Below are 14686 nucleotides of genomic sequence, written 5' to 3'. Positions count from 1 at the left end.
TGTTGAGATGCTTGGCTTATCATCTATCTTTCATTTTTTTTTCCTGCTTAGGATATAAAACTAAATGGTGAAGCTAAGTATGAGACATTAAGTATCTCTCAGCAGCGACACAGAGAAAATCACATTTCACATCGCCTTCGATATTCCTTGCGTGTAAGATCTGAACCTTATCTTTGATATCTAATATTAAATCATTCTTTGATATCAATAGATTCAATACGTCATCTTTCTCTATAATCACTAGTAAATATAATTTATCTCTGGTTTCAAATTTCAATGCAGGCATATGCTTCTATTCTTTATCTCAGGAAATTCACGAATTTTGAGATAATATTAAGGGGAACACCTGTTCAGCAGCTTATTTTTGCTGATGAATTAAAATTTTCTGAAGTGATTACTTACAAGCCATGTCTGCGTGATACAAAAGAGGTGAGCTAGTTACATGTCATCTGCTGCTGAAATCAACGGCTGAATATTATTATCTTTTAACATTGACAATGCCACTTTGTATTTGTTTTTCTGTAATGCTGTTTTCTGTCTGCCTGTTTTCAGTTACTCCATTGTTGTCTATTCAGTTGGTATATGTCTGTGTACAGATGCATTTCTGTGATTAAATGTGCTTGGGCGCGTGCATGCAGTTGAACATATGCTGTGTGCATGTGTGCATGTTTCCAGTCTCAGTCTGCCTATACTTTTTGCCTCTCCATTAGAAACGTGTGCGAGCTGTGCTTTCTACACATCTGCTGAACGTTCACATGCATTTTATCTTTCCTGATCTTAATAGTTACCTTGTTTGTTAGTATTTTCTGAAGCTTAAATAATCTTAATAAAGAATGTTAAACACCAATGGTCTGGTTGCCATTTACCTAACAAAAAAAAATCAACAGTCCATGTGTTTTGCTTCGTTATAATTTTGGCTGGTCAGAAACGTTTTTGGCGTGTTGTAATCTTGCTCAGGGTTTGCCACAATAGGTATGCTTTTTTATGTTTTCTACCATATAGATGGCAGATTAGATATTTACCTATGTTTGTCATTTTTTTATTTATTTGAGACTAATGGGTCTAAGCTTACTTTCTGGAGTGTACACATAGTCTCTGCTAGAATTATTTTTGCACGGTGTAATCCTAGCTAGTTTGTTCAGCGTATGTTTATCTTCTTTATTGCACAAGGGTCTTCCTATTATTTAGTAAGCTCTGGCACTTGCCATTTGTTCTTGTGGCACTGTGAGAAAGGGGATTTGGCCGCCTACCTGGAAACTCTTTTTATCCAACTTTCCCCTATCCATGTTTCTTATTAAGTTTCTTCTTTATTTTGTTCTCCTTGATCTCTGTGCATTTAGAGCTTCTGAAAGATTTTTAGGAACAGGAATGAAGTTCAAAACCTTCCCTTCTAGGGAACTTCCAAAACCCTTGGCAAACTTCCAAATCTCTAAGTTGTAACCTCTAAAAGTCTTTTGAGTTGTAACCTTAAGGAATCTATGTTTATTCTGTACTCATTTTGTATAAACTCTTCTAGACCACTTATAGTTTCAAAATTATGCTACTGGTTTACTCTTCTGAACCTTTTGATGGACTAAGATCTAATGAAGTTTTGGTTGTTTTCTTCTCTTCTATATTATTGTAATAATATTTATGCATAAGCCGTATACGTTATTAGTAGTCTTTGGAATCAAATGTTGTGGGCATTTTTATGGTAATCTTCTTGCTATATTCATGTGTGAATGCTCTAATTCTTATCACATCTTGCTTCTATTTCTATGAAGATACTGCAAGAAAAGCCTATGATGTTTTCATTTCATAACCCTTATAATTTGGCACATAATTTTTTGTACATGCATGTAATGCAAGTCAGGCAGTGGTGTTAATAGCAGTTGGGTTCATAAAAGAAGCTGCAATTGTTGGCATCGATGTCCATGGATTCAATGTCTATCACAAAAATCGCCTTATCATGGTATGAATCAAATCAAAGAAGTCCATAATTTGTTTTCAAGTATTTATATATCCATGTTATCAATATTATACAGTTTGGCTTCTTATTGGTGCCTGTTTGCAAATAACACTGTTTCCTATTTTCTTGTGCCGTTTGGTTTCAAGTTGCTCTCCTAGTTTTATTTGCATTTCTTTTTGATAGAGGATCTTTCCAAGAGGTACCGATATGCCTTGACTCGTATTATGCTTTTGTGATTTTAGCCATTTTGGAGGGTTTACCAAGATGTCTCTAACAACGGAAGGGGCGTAGTAGGTATGTATTTCATAGGGAATTTATGGATGTTGGCTCTCTGTCTCTGCTTTCTCTACACGTCTTCTTAATTTCATGGCAGGGGTTCTTGAAGCAAATTTTATAGAGCCAGCTCATGACAAGCAAGACTTTGAAAAGACGGCTGTATTTCAGCGCTTGGAGTCAAGATTGAAACAATTGCAATCTGAATATTGGTTTGTTATAATAAAAACTTATTTAGTTGCGATCTGCCATTTAGAAATTTATTTATTATCTGGGTTACGAGGGAGCCTTCAATTCATTTTGCCAATAAAGTGGTTATATTCTAGGCATGTATGTGATGCTTGAAAATTGTTGTGGGTAATCTATGTAAATGGGAGCAAAATTTCTCTCTAAACTGTCTTTCACATTTCTATATCATGTTCCTGCGCTTTTGAGTATGCTATTATGAGGTTGGATTGATGGAATACTTGTAAAAGTTTATTTTATCTTTTTTGGATGGTCTTAAAACATTTTTGATGATTTGTGCAGTGTTTATGGTATCAATTAGAATACTATAACTATAAATAGTAGTATCTGGTTGTAGAAAATATTTAGTTAAATCTTTCTTCTGCTGAAAAGGTGTCAAACTTTAGGTTATCATTGTTATAGTTCCACTTGGTTATTGATCTTGGTTGAGAAAAAAACCTTTAAACTCAGTTCTGTGATAACCAATTGGGATTCTAACCAAGGATCTTCTTCCAAATAAATTCAAATTTTTTTCCTTATTTGGGTAATAAGAAAATGTATGTGTACAAAATCATGTTTGGAGTGTATCTATTCAGTTGCATGCTTTCCATGCTACTTTCTAAGCCTTCTCCTTGTGTTTTTTGGAGTCTTTTATTTCTCACTCCTTTCTGTCTTTTTTCTGTGCTATAGATTTGTATTTTATTTTTTCTTCTATATTTTTTCCTCTCATTCTTTCCTGTGCTCTATCTCTCTCTCTCAACACACTCTTTGCACCCTTGATCATCGCCCTCTTTCTAGAATTCTTAATCTATATGCCAATTCATGCCTTTTTTTTTTTTTTTGAAATGTTGACAAATTGTATTACTATACCAAAAATGACAACCTAAGTTGTTGGCCCACAATACGGCAGGAACACTCTATACATCACGAAAGAACCATAACAAAAAAAGAGTGAGAGAAAAAGGAAAGCCAAAAAGGCACTCCTTTCACAAGTGCATCTGCTCTAGAGTTGGCCTCGCTCCAAGTATGTCGAAAGGAGACACAATTATGCCTGCACAGGAAAGAGATGGGTTTAAAGATGTGCTCAAGTCTCCAAGGGCAGGTAGAGACCTGAGGCCCTAGAATTGATGTTTTTTTATTCTCCCTGAAGTCCCTCGACTACTATAGAGTCTTCCCATTCTCAATCAAATTTCTTGATGTCTTCTAAGAGGGCTATGGCCGCTACCTAGGTGGAATCGGTGAAAGCAATGCGACCCGAGTTTGAGAGGAGTGCACATGGTCTCGAAAGAGACCTCCAGAACCTGCTGGGCTCTGGGGTTGCCTAGGAAGCAACCATCTTTGGCTATCTTCTGGGGGACCTCCAAAGGGAGGACCGGGGGACATGTGTTGGCCTCAAGGTCAAAAAGTCATGCCAGCTGTTAAGGAAGTCAGATAGGGAGCAGCCGTCAAAATTCATATTTCCTCAGCATTTCTCTCCTTTTTGTTTCTGTATATATTTCTCTTTTCTTTTTCCCCTAAAATCACTCTGTTTTGATGTAGAAAGAATCCCCCCCGCCTCCCCCGCCCCAAAATTTTTCCTGTGAACTATCTTCCTCTCTTATTTAAACCCTATTTCTTCGTTATATTAAGACATGCAGGCATGAATATTTATACGGTCACACTCATACAAGCATACAAGCGGGCATTTCCATACTGTACTGAAGTGGTGTCTGCTACAGAATTTTTGAGTTTTTATTGCCAATACTTTTTGTTTATGTCAGATACCGTCACTTGTATTTGTGCCTTCATAACATGGGCGGCCATCATGTGCTTGGAAAACCGGCCACAAGATACTCACCACTTACATCAATAAAGATAGTGATCTCTCTTGAGTACCTTGTTTGATATAATCATTTTACATGCTAACAAGTTCTATAAATATTTTGATGATATTATGTTACACCATATATTGAGATGCATTTTCCCCTATGCCCCTCCATATAAGCATGTGAAACCTCGTTATAAATGGAATGAAACCACCAGCTGACTGTGGCTTTCAAAAGGATATGTGATTGTGTGCCTTATGCCAAAGATTTTTAGCTGAAGTTCTCTGCCATTGTAATAGAGAAATTACGTGTCTTAATCTAAAGAAAGGATTTTTATCTTAAGACCGTGGCATTCTGTGATGGAGGAATGGTCTTAACTGGGGAGTCTAAGCTACTATTGGGAGAAGGATAAAACATGCAAAGTTTTTCATACGAAACCAAAAGTTTCTTTGTTCGTCCTTTTGTAAAACTAAGGATGAAAGGTCACTAAAGTGCCCACTAATGAGATTTGATGCAGTTATTGGCCAAAATTTCCCTTCAATAGGCCTTGCCCCTACAGTGTGACATACAAGCAAACCCTGGAACTTAGCTCCACCAACCTTGATCGTCCTGTGCAGCCAATCCTTCAAAGGAATAGCACTGGCATGTGCTACCCTCTTGCCTGATTCCCTTTTCTCGGAGTATATATTCAGATGTTTCTATAAATCCTACTACGGGCATGTGCAATTTCAATGACAGCTCTGAAGGTGAGCTTCTTCTAGTGGTCGGTGTGCTATTTCCCATTAGCTAGTAGCCTAGTAGTAAAACCGCTTTAAAGTTCCATTTTGGTTACTTAGTACCTCAATCTCATAGTTGGTCTTGGATTTACACCCTAATGGTAGTTACAAGGAGCACATCCTTCTTGTTCGGGGCGATCTTGACATGGGATCATCATCTCACTTAACATGTAATCATGATCCATAGCCTTAGACTCTAGTGGCACGTTTGATATTTGGAAGCGGTGGCTTCCAGAGCCATTTCTTCAAGACACTGTAGCATTTCCCTGTTTGATAACTGGAAGTTCTATGCAAAATTTGGAACCCGCAGTTTCCTCTTAGATTTAAAATAACATTGATGGGTGACCATATAACCTACCTAGGCCTGCGGTATCCACCTCCTTGGAAGATGTAGTTTCCAGAACTACGTATTCCAAGATTCAAACACGCCATAACTGAGGGGGTTATATATAAGAAAGGGAAGTGATATTTTTCTCCCCTTGGAGCATAACCATTGGTGCTTTTCTCACCTCAACAACCATTTTTGAAGTTGTGAGAAATGCTCCAACTCCGCATCACCCGAAAATGCGATCTAGACCATCCATTGGGATGAAATCCAGAGGTTTGGAGCATTTTATGGAATTGTAAATCAAATATTTATTTAGAGACAATGCTTTGGATGGTACTTAGCTTTAATAGAATTCAGAACTGGACCAGACCAGCTAGTCTGACCTATTTGACTGCTGACTGGACCCCAAACTGGTTTGGTTATGTCAAAATGATATTTTGAATATTCCAGATTGATTTTTAATATGAACTTATGCAAATTTTGAAGAGATTTTAGTTTTTGACCCAGAGTTTTTGACCCAGTCTTAACTGGTTTGATGACTTTTCAAACCACTCAGAGAATCTGGATTGAAGACTTTCTAATTCCGGTAACACTGGTTTGGAGTTTTCCTTGTGCATAAATCCAAAATGGTTTTATGGTGGTGTAAGCACCGAGGGGTGCTTGTAGGGGAGTACACCATCATTTCCCTATGAAACGGGCCCACACTAATCAATGCTTAAAATAATAAAGGAATAAATTAAATGTAATGTAAGTTTTGGAAAGGTGTCACTTAACTAAAATGTTGCTACTTGATTTGGGGCAGAAATGAAGTTGGAAAGAAATTACCTCGTTAAAAGGTTACTAATAGATCTGGGCCATAACAGATGAGCCAGCTTCCTAAAGAAAAGGACCGAAATAAAGGTAAATATGAGTAAATTTTCAGTTGCCAAGAAAGTAGCAACAATACCTAATGATATGTTTGCTGATAAATGATATGTAAGTTGTCTCAGAAAAAGGAAGACATTATATGTAACTTACTTGGAGAAATGAACAAACTCAATATTTAAAATAAAACAATTCAATATTAGAATATGTGTACTTGTCAATCTTGTATACAACTACCTGCACCAAATTGACTAACCCTGCTCACAGGGTTTATGACTGCCATATCAAAGATCATCCTGTCATACATTATTGGGTATTGTTTGGGGTCAAGAGGTGGCCTCTTAAGGACTACATATTCTATAACGAAGCTAGGTCAACCAATAATGGGAATGCTAGCGATAACATGTCGTCCCAACATGTTATCATGCCGAATGAGCTCTTAGTCTATCTGGCTTTGTTGAGTGTTTCAGGCTGTCCCTTGAGCCTTACTGACCACACAGGTCACAGCCTGTTTTGTGACAATTTTTCCGAGGTTTCTTTAGAGTATACCATTGCATGTCAACTGGACAAACCTCCCAACCTTTTCTATAATCCTTAATTGAAGGCATTAACATCACGTTAGTCGAGGGTTCATTCAGTTTCTGAGCATGTAGCTTATAAGCATGTGTCTATCTCGCATGGTTCCCTTAGTGCAAACGTGACTTCCTCGAGTGTCATGACATGTCTTTCTGACACTCTTCTCAAGCTGCAGTATTCTCTTCACCCTTTTTTTTTCTTTTTTTTCTTTTTGTAAACAAAAAAGGGTACAGTCAGTGGGGATTTTTTGGGCCTCTACCCTTTTGGTGAGAATGGACGAAGAGACTTCATCATAGGGCTCCTTGGTACTACTGCCAGGGCCCTTGCTCATTGGTGGCCCCAGCTCATTCTAAATAACATCTTATCATTTGGGAGCCTTGGTGGGATTCGATGCATAGATGTTGCTAGGTATCGAATCCCACCAAGACTTCCAAATGACATAGAGCTATGGGTATCCCATGTATCCTTTCATGTTAGTGAATAATTTATGTTTAGGACACGGTTTTAGTGAGTCAGCCGACTCACCTATTGTTTTGTGGTCCCTTATGCATCAAACGTCCATCTCTAAGATGGACGTCAAAAATGGTGCATCCAATAAAAGTTAAAAAGGACAGTGGAAAAAAGAAATTAAAAAAACACTTCATAATTTACAAGAAAAAGAAATCAAGATTCATGATTATCATCATGGATGAGATTAGCAAACCCTAAAATTTTGGATCGAAAATCCATCTTTGAGATAGATTTTGGAGGGTGACCGCACAAGACTCACAGAAGGAAAGCTTGACGGCTATTTATGTCTGTCTACTCATAATCTTGTTGGTCATTCAATTCTTGATGTTAGCAAATATAATCTCTGTAGATATTCTGAAAGAGATGCAACTGTGCTCTGAAGTTGAAATAATAAAGAGTATCCTACTATAATGAAATACGTATGTGCAACCTGCATTCAAGCCATGAGATGATTATTGATGCTTTAGAAGCAGTACACCATTATCTTATAAGTCATCTATATACTTTGATGCTGAATCGTCTCTATATCTCATGATATTGAATATAAATGTTGTAACTGTGTGGTGTTTTGATACAAGATGTTGGGATGCATATAGCTCCTCTTCCACTGGGTTAGCTCTCTAAGCATTAATTTTGGTTGGCTAAGTATGTGTCAAATTCACTGATTTTAAGTTATCTTGGTGCTTCCTAAATGCTGTTTTGATCACCCTTGGCTTACACTTCTGTTTATTATTCATCCCTCTGTTCATCTTCAAGTGTACTCATGTTTAACAGTTCAACCCGGAATATTTGCTTACTCTTGCCAGTTTTTTTTTTTTCTGAAACTGTTTGACTGCATTTTATATAAAGTAAAGGGGTATTACAAGAGGTATCGTATTACAAAAAGTAGGCTACACAGGAAGTTGCGTGCCCCCTATACAACAAAAATCTCAAACAATCTTTACAACCATGCCTTATTAGGTGCTCAACAGCTTAAAAATGACTCTTGACAGTTCGATATGATTATGACAAGCCAATTTCTGGCCCCTTCTAAATTCTGTGTTCTATTTTCTGAATAAATGATTCAACACCATAAAGCATATGCCTATAATGGACTCCTATATTCAGTAATGGTTAGCCAGTTCTTAACAAACCTTTTATGAGGCACTGTTTCTACTTTGTCATGCAGGAAAAGCCATTGCCACTTAATTGGTTACCAGTTTGGGAAAAACACACTGGTAATAAATCAGCAACTAGATAATTTTCCAAAGCAAACTATAGTCGGGCTTGCAGCTGTTAGTGCAGTGAGTTCACAACAAACAACATACTCAGTCCCAGCAACACAGTCTCCTGCTCAATTTGGTACGGTGAAATCATCATGCATATGGGAAAGAAATGGTATTTTGATTCAGTACAGTTAGTGAAACACCTAATTGCAACTTATGCACCAGGTTTTGGTGTTCCTTTAGAAAGTAACGTCTATAAATATACAAATCATCACCAAAGGACTCAATTACCTACAGATAGACCCAATGTTGGAATTCTTGTTCAGCAACCGGAACCGAGAATGTCTGAAGGTGCCCAGGTGATTACTTGATCAATTTCTGTTCACAACATTTTAGTTTCCTTCCAATTTGTTCATGATGACAGGGCCACATTCATACCGAGCATTGTTAAGATTTAGGGGCCTTTACTGACACACATGTATGTATGTGTGTGTGTGCGTGTATGTTTGTATATAATTTATGTATGTATTTGTGTGTGTGCATGTGTGTTTACGTGTGTGTGTGGTGTTTGGGTGTGCACGCATGTGCCTGTGGAGTCATATGCATGCTATGGTATTAATTGTGGTAAGTATTTTTGTCCTTGCATAGCCAAAGATAATCAGCACCTTTGATTTTCTTCAAAGGAATCACAATTCTCAAAACAAAAAAGGAAAACTCTCAACAAATAAGGAATAGCATTTCTCCCTCATTTCTCTATTCGTAAACCTAATTCAAATTTGGGAAGGGGCTGGGGTCGTGGTGGTTGCACCCCTCATCCTAGTCACCACATTGTGGTTTCCATTCCCACCACTAACACCACCCCACTAACACCTTCAAAAAGCTAACTCCTAATCTACTTGAAAAAACAGGTAGAGGCCCGTCTTCCCCACTGAATTACCCAAAAAAAAAAAAAACCTAATTCAAATTTCCATCTATATAAACAAACTGCTAAACTTGACCTCTTTCAGATTTTCTTTTCAAATCTATTTAGGCTAATATGTATTTCCTAAACTTAACCTTCTAAATTCCATCTTTTTCAGTAATTTAAGACAGACTCCCCTCCCCCCCTTGTGCACTGTACAGGCTGAGTACTGGTGTGTATATAGGAAACAGAGAGACAATGTTTCTTGAAAAGGCTATAGATTGATTCTTTCATTCCACCAATCTTTCTTATTATTTGAACTGGATGAAGTTGAGGTGGAAATCTTGTGTTTGAACGATTGAGACACGAAATGCAAAATGCTTACGGGTATCAGATCTTAGTGGGAATACTCTTAAGGTCGAAGACAATGGTGAGGCATCCAACTTCACTACATTTCTAGGAGATTCTCTTGCTGCTCAGGAACTTTCATGCTGCACCTATTAAAAGTTCAGGATATCAAATTTCTAGCTTACCTCCATATCCAATTCCATTTTGTAATGCTTGGGATGACTCTTCTCACAACTCTATTCTTGGCTTGGTTCTTGGTTTGATGCTTGTGCTGGCCTACTCTTTTTGTTTATTTGTTGTTCATCAATGTTCAAACCTTACTCATGCAAAATGGTTGTATAGTGATGGTCCTGTGTCATTTTGTCTTTTTTTATCTTTATTTATTATGGGTATGCTTTGGTATCATAAAGCATTCTATATCTTTGACTGAAATCAGCATCTAGCATGTCTCATGTTACCATGGTAATTTATTTTATGCCGTGTCTCTTTCTTTTTTTAATTTCAAGATCTCCTTTTTTCATTATTTTTCATTTGTCTTGAGAAGGCAATGAGTGTCCTATTTTTTCCTTAAATAAAACCAATTCCTCATTTGATGGTATTTTGTTTGGTTTGGGTTTTGTTTGCTCTCAGAATACCGTTGGCGAAGATGTACCTGTTGATTCAACAAGAAAATTTGTTGAAAGGATATGCGAAGAAAACATACAGTTGTTTAATAGGTAATGTAATATCTTTTGATATAAGAAAATGTGTTTTTGCAACACTAGATTCCTGAATTTGTTTTAGTTTATGGATTAAAGATGTAATTGTCCTAGCCATTGTTGCCCTTCTTAGATTTAATTAATGATCTCTGTCTTGTAGATAGCACTATATTACGCTCATTATGACTTTTATATTTCTTACTGAGACCGTGTCTTTTATTATTGCAACCTCTGAATTTTACGAAAGCTATTTAAGCACCAAAAGAGTGTCCGATACGTTTCTGAATGTTACACACAGACATGGTATTGGACATGCGTCTTGATATGCCAGACATGGTATGGAACACAGATCATGTTTTTGAGCAGTTTCAGAAATTTCTTTTATTAATCATTCTTTCCAATGTAGCATCTTTGTGAAAGACGCTTATGTCTTGGTTGTAGGATACGGTGTCTAAGTCATAAGACATGTCCGTCTCAGTTGTTAGACACACATGCCTTAGTCATGAGATCCGTGTGGCTAAGTTGTAAGACATCTTACGTTTCATTTGTAGATTTTTATAATAATATTAGTATATTATACTATATTTTCGAATTTTGCTTCTTTTCATATTTTCACTACTTGTCTAATTAGCAAGCGACAATAAATTTTTGTATGCTAATAAGTATGTCAAAATAAAAAATATCAGACTAGAGTGTCTACGATAGACAAGTGTCTCATTTTAACATATGTCTACATGTTTCTTATTTTTAGACACTAGTATTTTTGTCGATTCTTGGAAGTGACACCTCTGTCCTTTTCGGTGTCTGACACGCCTAGTTTAAATGGCCTTGCTTGATACCTTGTATTTGTGTTGAAACTTGATTCCTCTGTCAGGGTCCTTTCAACTGTGTTTAAGCATAATTTGCACTTAAAAGTCAAAGTGGACAATGATCAATCAATAATGGATTTGATTTAAGAACCTCTGTAACTCACGAATGAAGTCAAAAAACAAGTATCCTATAGTCTTATGGACCATGTACAAGTCAGTTGTCTCCACCCTCTGTTACCTGCCAGTGAAATGGGAACCATGGTTTTTCCTATCCATTGGATTATAATATAGTATCCCCTTGGTTAGTGGATTCTTTTCTCTGAAATTAAGATTGGACACAAGATATTTGTAACCATACTTTGCATCTGAAACTGACGCGTAGTAATTGAATGATTTTACAGGTGTGAGCACCATAGACAAAACGAAGCCGAACTGAAGAAGAAGGTAAATCATATTTTGAATGAAATAGCTTTGTTGTTTCTCTCAATATTGTGAGAACCTTTTTCATTTAAAAATTTCTGAGAAGAATAAATTTCATGTATTGTGATGCTTTTTCCCTTTCCTTTCAAATTTTTATCTTGCAATCTGCTTGTGTATAAACTTAAAATTTTGTTAAAGGAAAACCTAAGGAAAAATGAACGATTTTCTTCTTTCTATAGGCTTTTAATCTTAGATTTTCCATCCCTGTAATTGGAAGTTTCGAAAGAATTTTCAATGTTTTTGAGAGAAACCAAGGTTTTGAAAGTCATCCCAAAAAATTTGTTTTATCCAAAGATTTTGTAACTTAGTTGCTAAAAGATCGTTTCACTGTGCAACTACAATATAATAGCATAACATGATGACCATATAAAAACAAGAAAATCTTTCTTAATTTTAATTTTTTTTTGTGTTTTTTTTTTTTTTTTCATCACTTCAGAAAAAAAAAAAACTCATCACATCCAAGTCATCTGAATTAGGATTCCCTCCTGTGAAATCTTGAACAGATTGAGAAACTGCGAAATGAGCTCGAGGAAGGAAAGAAGAAATGTGCTGAGCTTGCTGCAAAGATAGAATCACATCGGAAACAAAATCCAAAGTAGCTGCGTCCAAGTAGTTTTGCTATAGTCAGTCACTTACTATTGAAGTACACATTTGTGAATAGCTTCTAATTGCACTTTAGAGAGAGAGAGAAAGAGAGAGATGTATTAAGGACCCGGTTTTTATGCTGCCAAAGCCCGCATATGTAGAAATGCAAGTCTATTAATATATATATTTTTTGAGATGGACTTTTGGAGCTAATTTTTAAGGACATGTGATGGACATCATGAATATGAAAAAATAAGTAAATTTTAAAAACTCCAAATAACAATTCTAGTAAGAAAACATTTAGATTGTTAATTTCTATTGTTTTTGGATGGAACACCTACTTACATCCATCTTTAAGATGGTTGCTTTACACTTTTTGGACCGCATATGTAGTCATGCAGTCCAGCCCGCATGAAACAATTTTTCACGTATTAATCAAGTTTGTAAATGCCCAACGTGTGCAGTAGGAGTGTCGTGTGTCCACCCATGTCATCACACGATCCAACAGAGAATAGAGGGTATCTAGGTCACACTAATACAGGGTGTCTAGGTCACACTGCTCATATCAAACGGCCATCCATCTATATTTTCTTTTTCTAAACGCTTTCAACTCTCTGGTAAGTCAACAAAGAGATTTCGTACTTTTATGTCCAAAGGCTTGTCAAAAAAAGAGAAGCTTTTAGATCTGAAGGTCGAATATAAACACCTCTCTCTCTCTCATAACATCCATAATCATCATGAGGGCCCAGAAATAAGATCGATAAATTGTTTGTGAATGAATTTTTAAGATGGCTTTTATTGTCATTTTGTTTTTATTAGATGGCTTTGATCCCATGATTTAGTGGCCGCAACATGTGGCTCCTTCATGTTAGCAGTATCCCTCAATCCAATCCCACACAAATTTTGGAAGGTAGAGGGCGGAGTAAAAGAAGAAGAGAGAGAATAGATAGTGTGCCATTGTTATTACATTTTGAACATGGTGAAGAGGAAGCTCGAAATGCTTGATAAAATGACCAGATAAGCGTGTTGATGGATGTTTGAAAATTTGAAGTGAACTAATTGGCTCCGTAAATTTGAGGCTACTAGAGGAAGATTTTCAGTCATAGGTTATATAAGCTCACAAATAGGTTTGAAGGTGTATTTGGGCTGAATCACATAAACCCAAACAAACTGAATGTGCTAATCTCATTTTTGGGAATTTTCAAGAGCCTTTTTCAAATGATTGGTTCTTCGATGGCACTGGGCCAAAAAAAAATGTAAAAAAAATAAAAGAAAAAACAAAAAGGAAAAGGCCGGGCCGGCATTGGCCCCGGGCCACAGTTTGTGCCCTATACTCTTTTTTGCCTGGACGGTGCTGAGACAGCATGCACCCGTTTTTTATAGACAGCTCTATCAATTTGGCCCAATAAAAGGCCAAGGGCAAGAGCCTGCAAAAACTTGGAAATAGGTTTCTATTGGACCGATTTCTTTATTTGTTCAATTCAAAGATAACATTCATCAAATTGCCAAGGCAGTTAATGACTCCCCGTGTACGAATTAATAATTGTTCACCAAAAGGAAGTTACTGTGTGAGAAGAAGGCATGCTCCTTCTCTAACGAGCCACTATCAAACAGTCACACCACTGAGATGAACCCTCACAAACACTATACAAGGCTATGGGGACTCAATTCTAAAAAAACTTGAATTCACTCTTTTTTTTCTCTCTTATTTATGTTTTATACATCTAAACTTGAATAAAACTACTCTAGTGTTCTTAGTGTGGCTCGCTATACTTCTATCAAAGAAATGATTCAAAATTTGATAAGACTTGGAAGATTAAATGATATAAACTTCAAATGCTGGTATTAAAAGGTGTTCCTCTTTACTAGTATTCTCAAGACGGCCTATGTCCCACCACCCATTGAAGGACAATCACTCAAGCACGCTCAAACACATTAAAACTGGATTGTAGGTGATTGTTGCAAAAGATGATTCAAAGTATTCTCATGTATTCAATTTATGAGACTATCTTCTTCTTTGAGCTTTCATTTGAAACTTTTCTATTGAGTAGTCCATTATTTATGTGATCAAGCCCATACTATTGCTTTATTAAGGTATTGATTTTTCTTCTCATATTTTTAATTTTTACTTCATTTGCATTATCAAAGCTTGTTGTAATTCTTAATTTACAGTAGTTTTCTTTATTTTTTATCATGAAAACTTGATATTTGAAGAGTCCTAAAACAATAGTGTAGTCCATACACATAGTATGTGTAAACTAACTTGCTAACTCCATGATCTTGAGTAGTTTCAACTTGATTTCTTGATCTTAGTTTTCTGAAATTTTTACGGAGAATATACAACTGATGAAAGGT

General features: G+C 36.4%; 1 protein-coding gene across 11 annotated transcripts in view; it reads left to right on the top strand.

The window, feature by feature from the left end:
- LOC18424167 (protein MICRORCHIDIA 2) overlaps window positions 1-12544 on the top strand; it is a 33500-nt gene extending 20956 nt beyond the window's left edge. For 7 of the 11 annotated variants that reach the window (XM_088847695.1, XM_011630615.3, XM_088847700.1 and 4 more), the window contains 10 exons: window positions 52-153; window positions 283-429; window positions 1853-1951; window positions 2191-2242; window positions 2322-2433; window positions 8474-8646; window positions 8736-8869; window positions 10390-10475; window positions 11668-11710; window positions 12250-12544. In XM_088847695.1, the coding sequence (XP_088703821.1) occupies window positions 52-153; window positions 283-429; window positions 1853-1951; window positions 2191-2242; window positions 2322-2433; window positions 8474-8646; window positions 8736-8869; window positions 10390-10475; window positions 11668-11710; window positions 12250-12345 (1044 nt within the window). In that variant the 3' untranslated portion in view covers window positions 12346-12544. The remainder of the gene's footprint in view (window positions 1-51; window positions 154-282; window positions 430-1852; window positions 1952-2190; window positions 2243-2321; window positions 2434-8473; window positions 8647-8735; window positions 8870-10389; window positions 10476-11667; window positions 11711-12249) is intronic. The other 4 variants (XM_088847697.1, XM_020661591.2, XR_016041324.1 and 1 more) reach the window with 2 other exon arrangements.
- The last annotated feature ends 2142 nt before the right edge of the window (window positions 12545-14686 follow it).

This window comes from Amborella trichopoda, chromosome 9 (genome assembly GCF_054954075.1).
Source record: "Amborella trichopoda isolate Santa Cruz 75 chromosome 9, AtrichopodaSantaCruz75HAP2 v2.0, whole genome shotgun sequence".
NCBI classification, from domain to species: domain Eukaryota; kingdom Viridiplantae; phylum Streptophyta; class Magnoliopsida; order Amborellales; family Amborellaceae; genus Amborella; species Amborella trichopoda.
The sequence above is the reverse complement of the archived record's forward strand: the minus strand, read 5'-3'. Positions and strand labels throughout refer to the sequence as shown.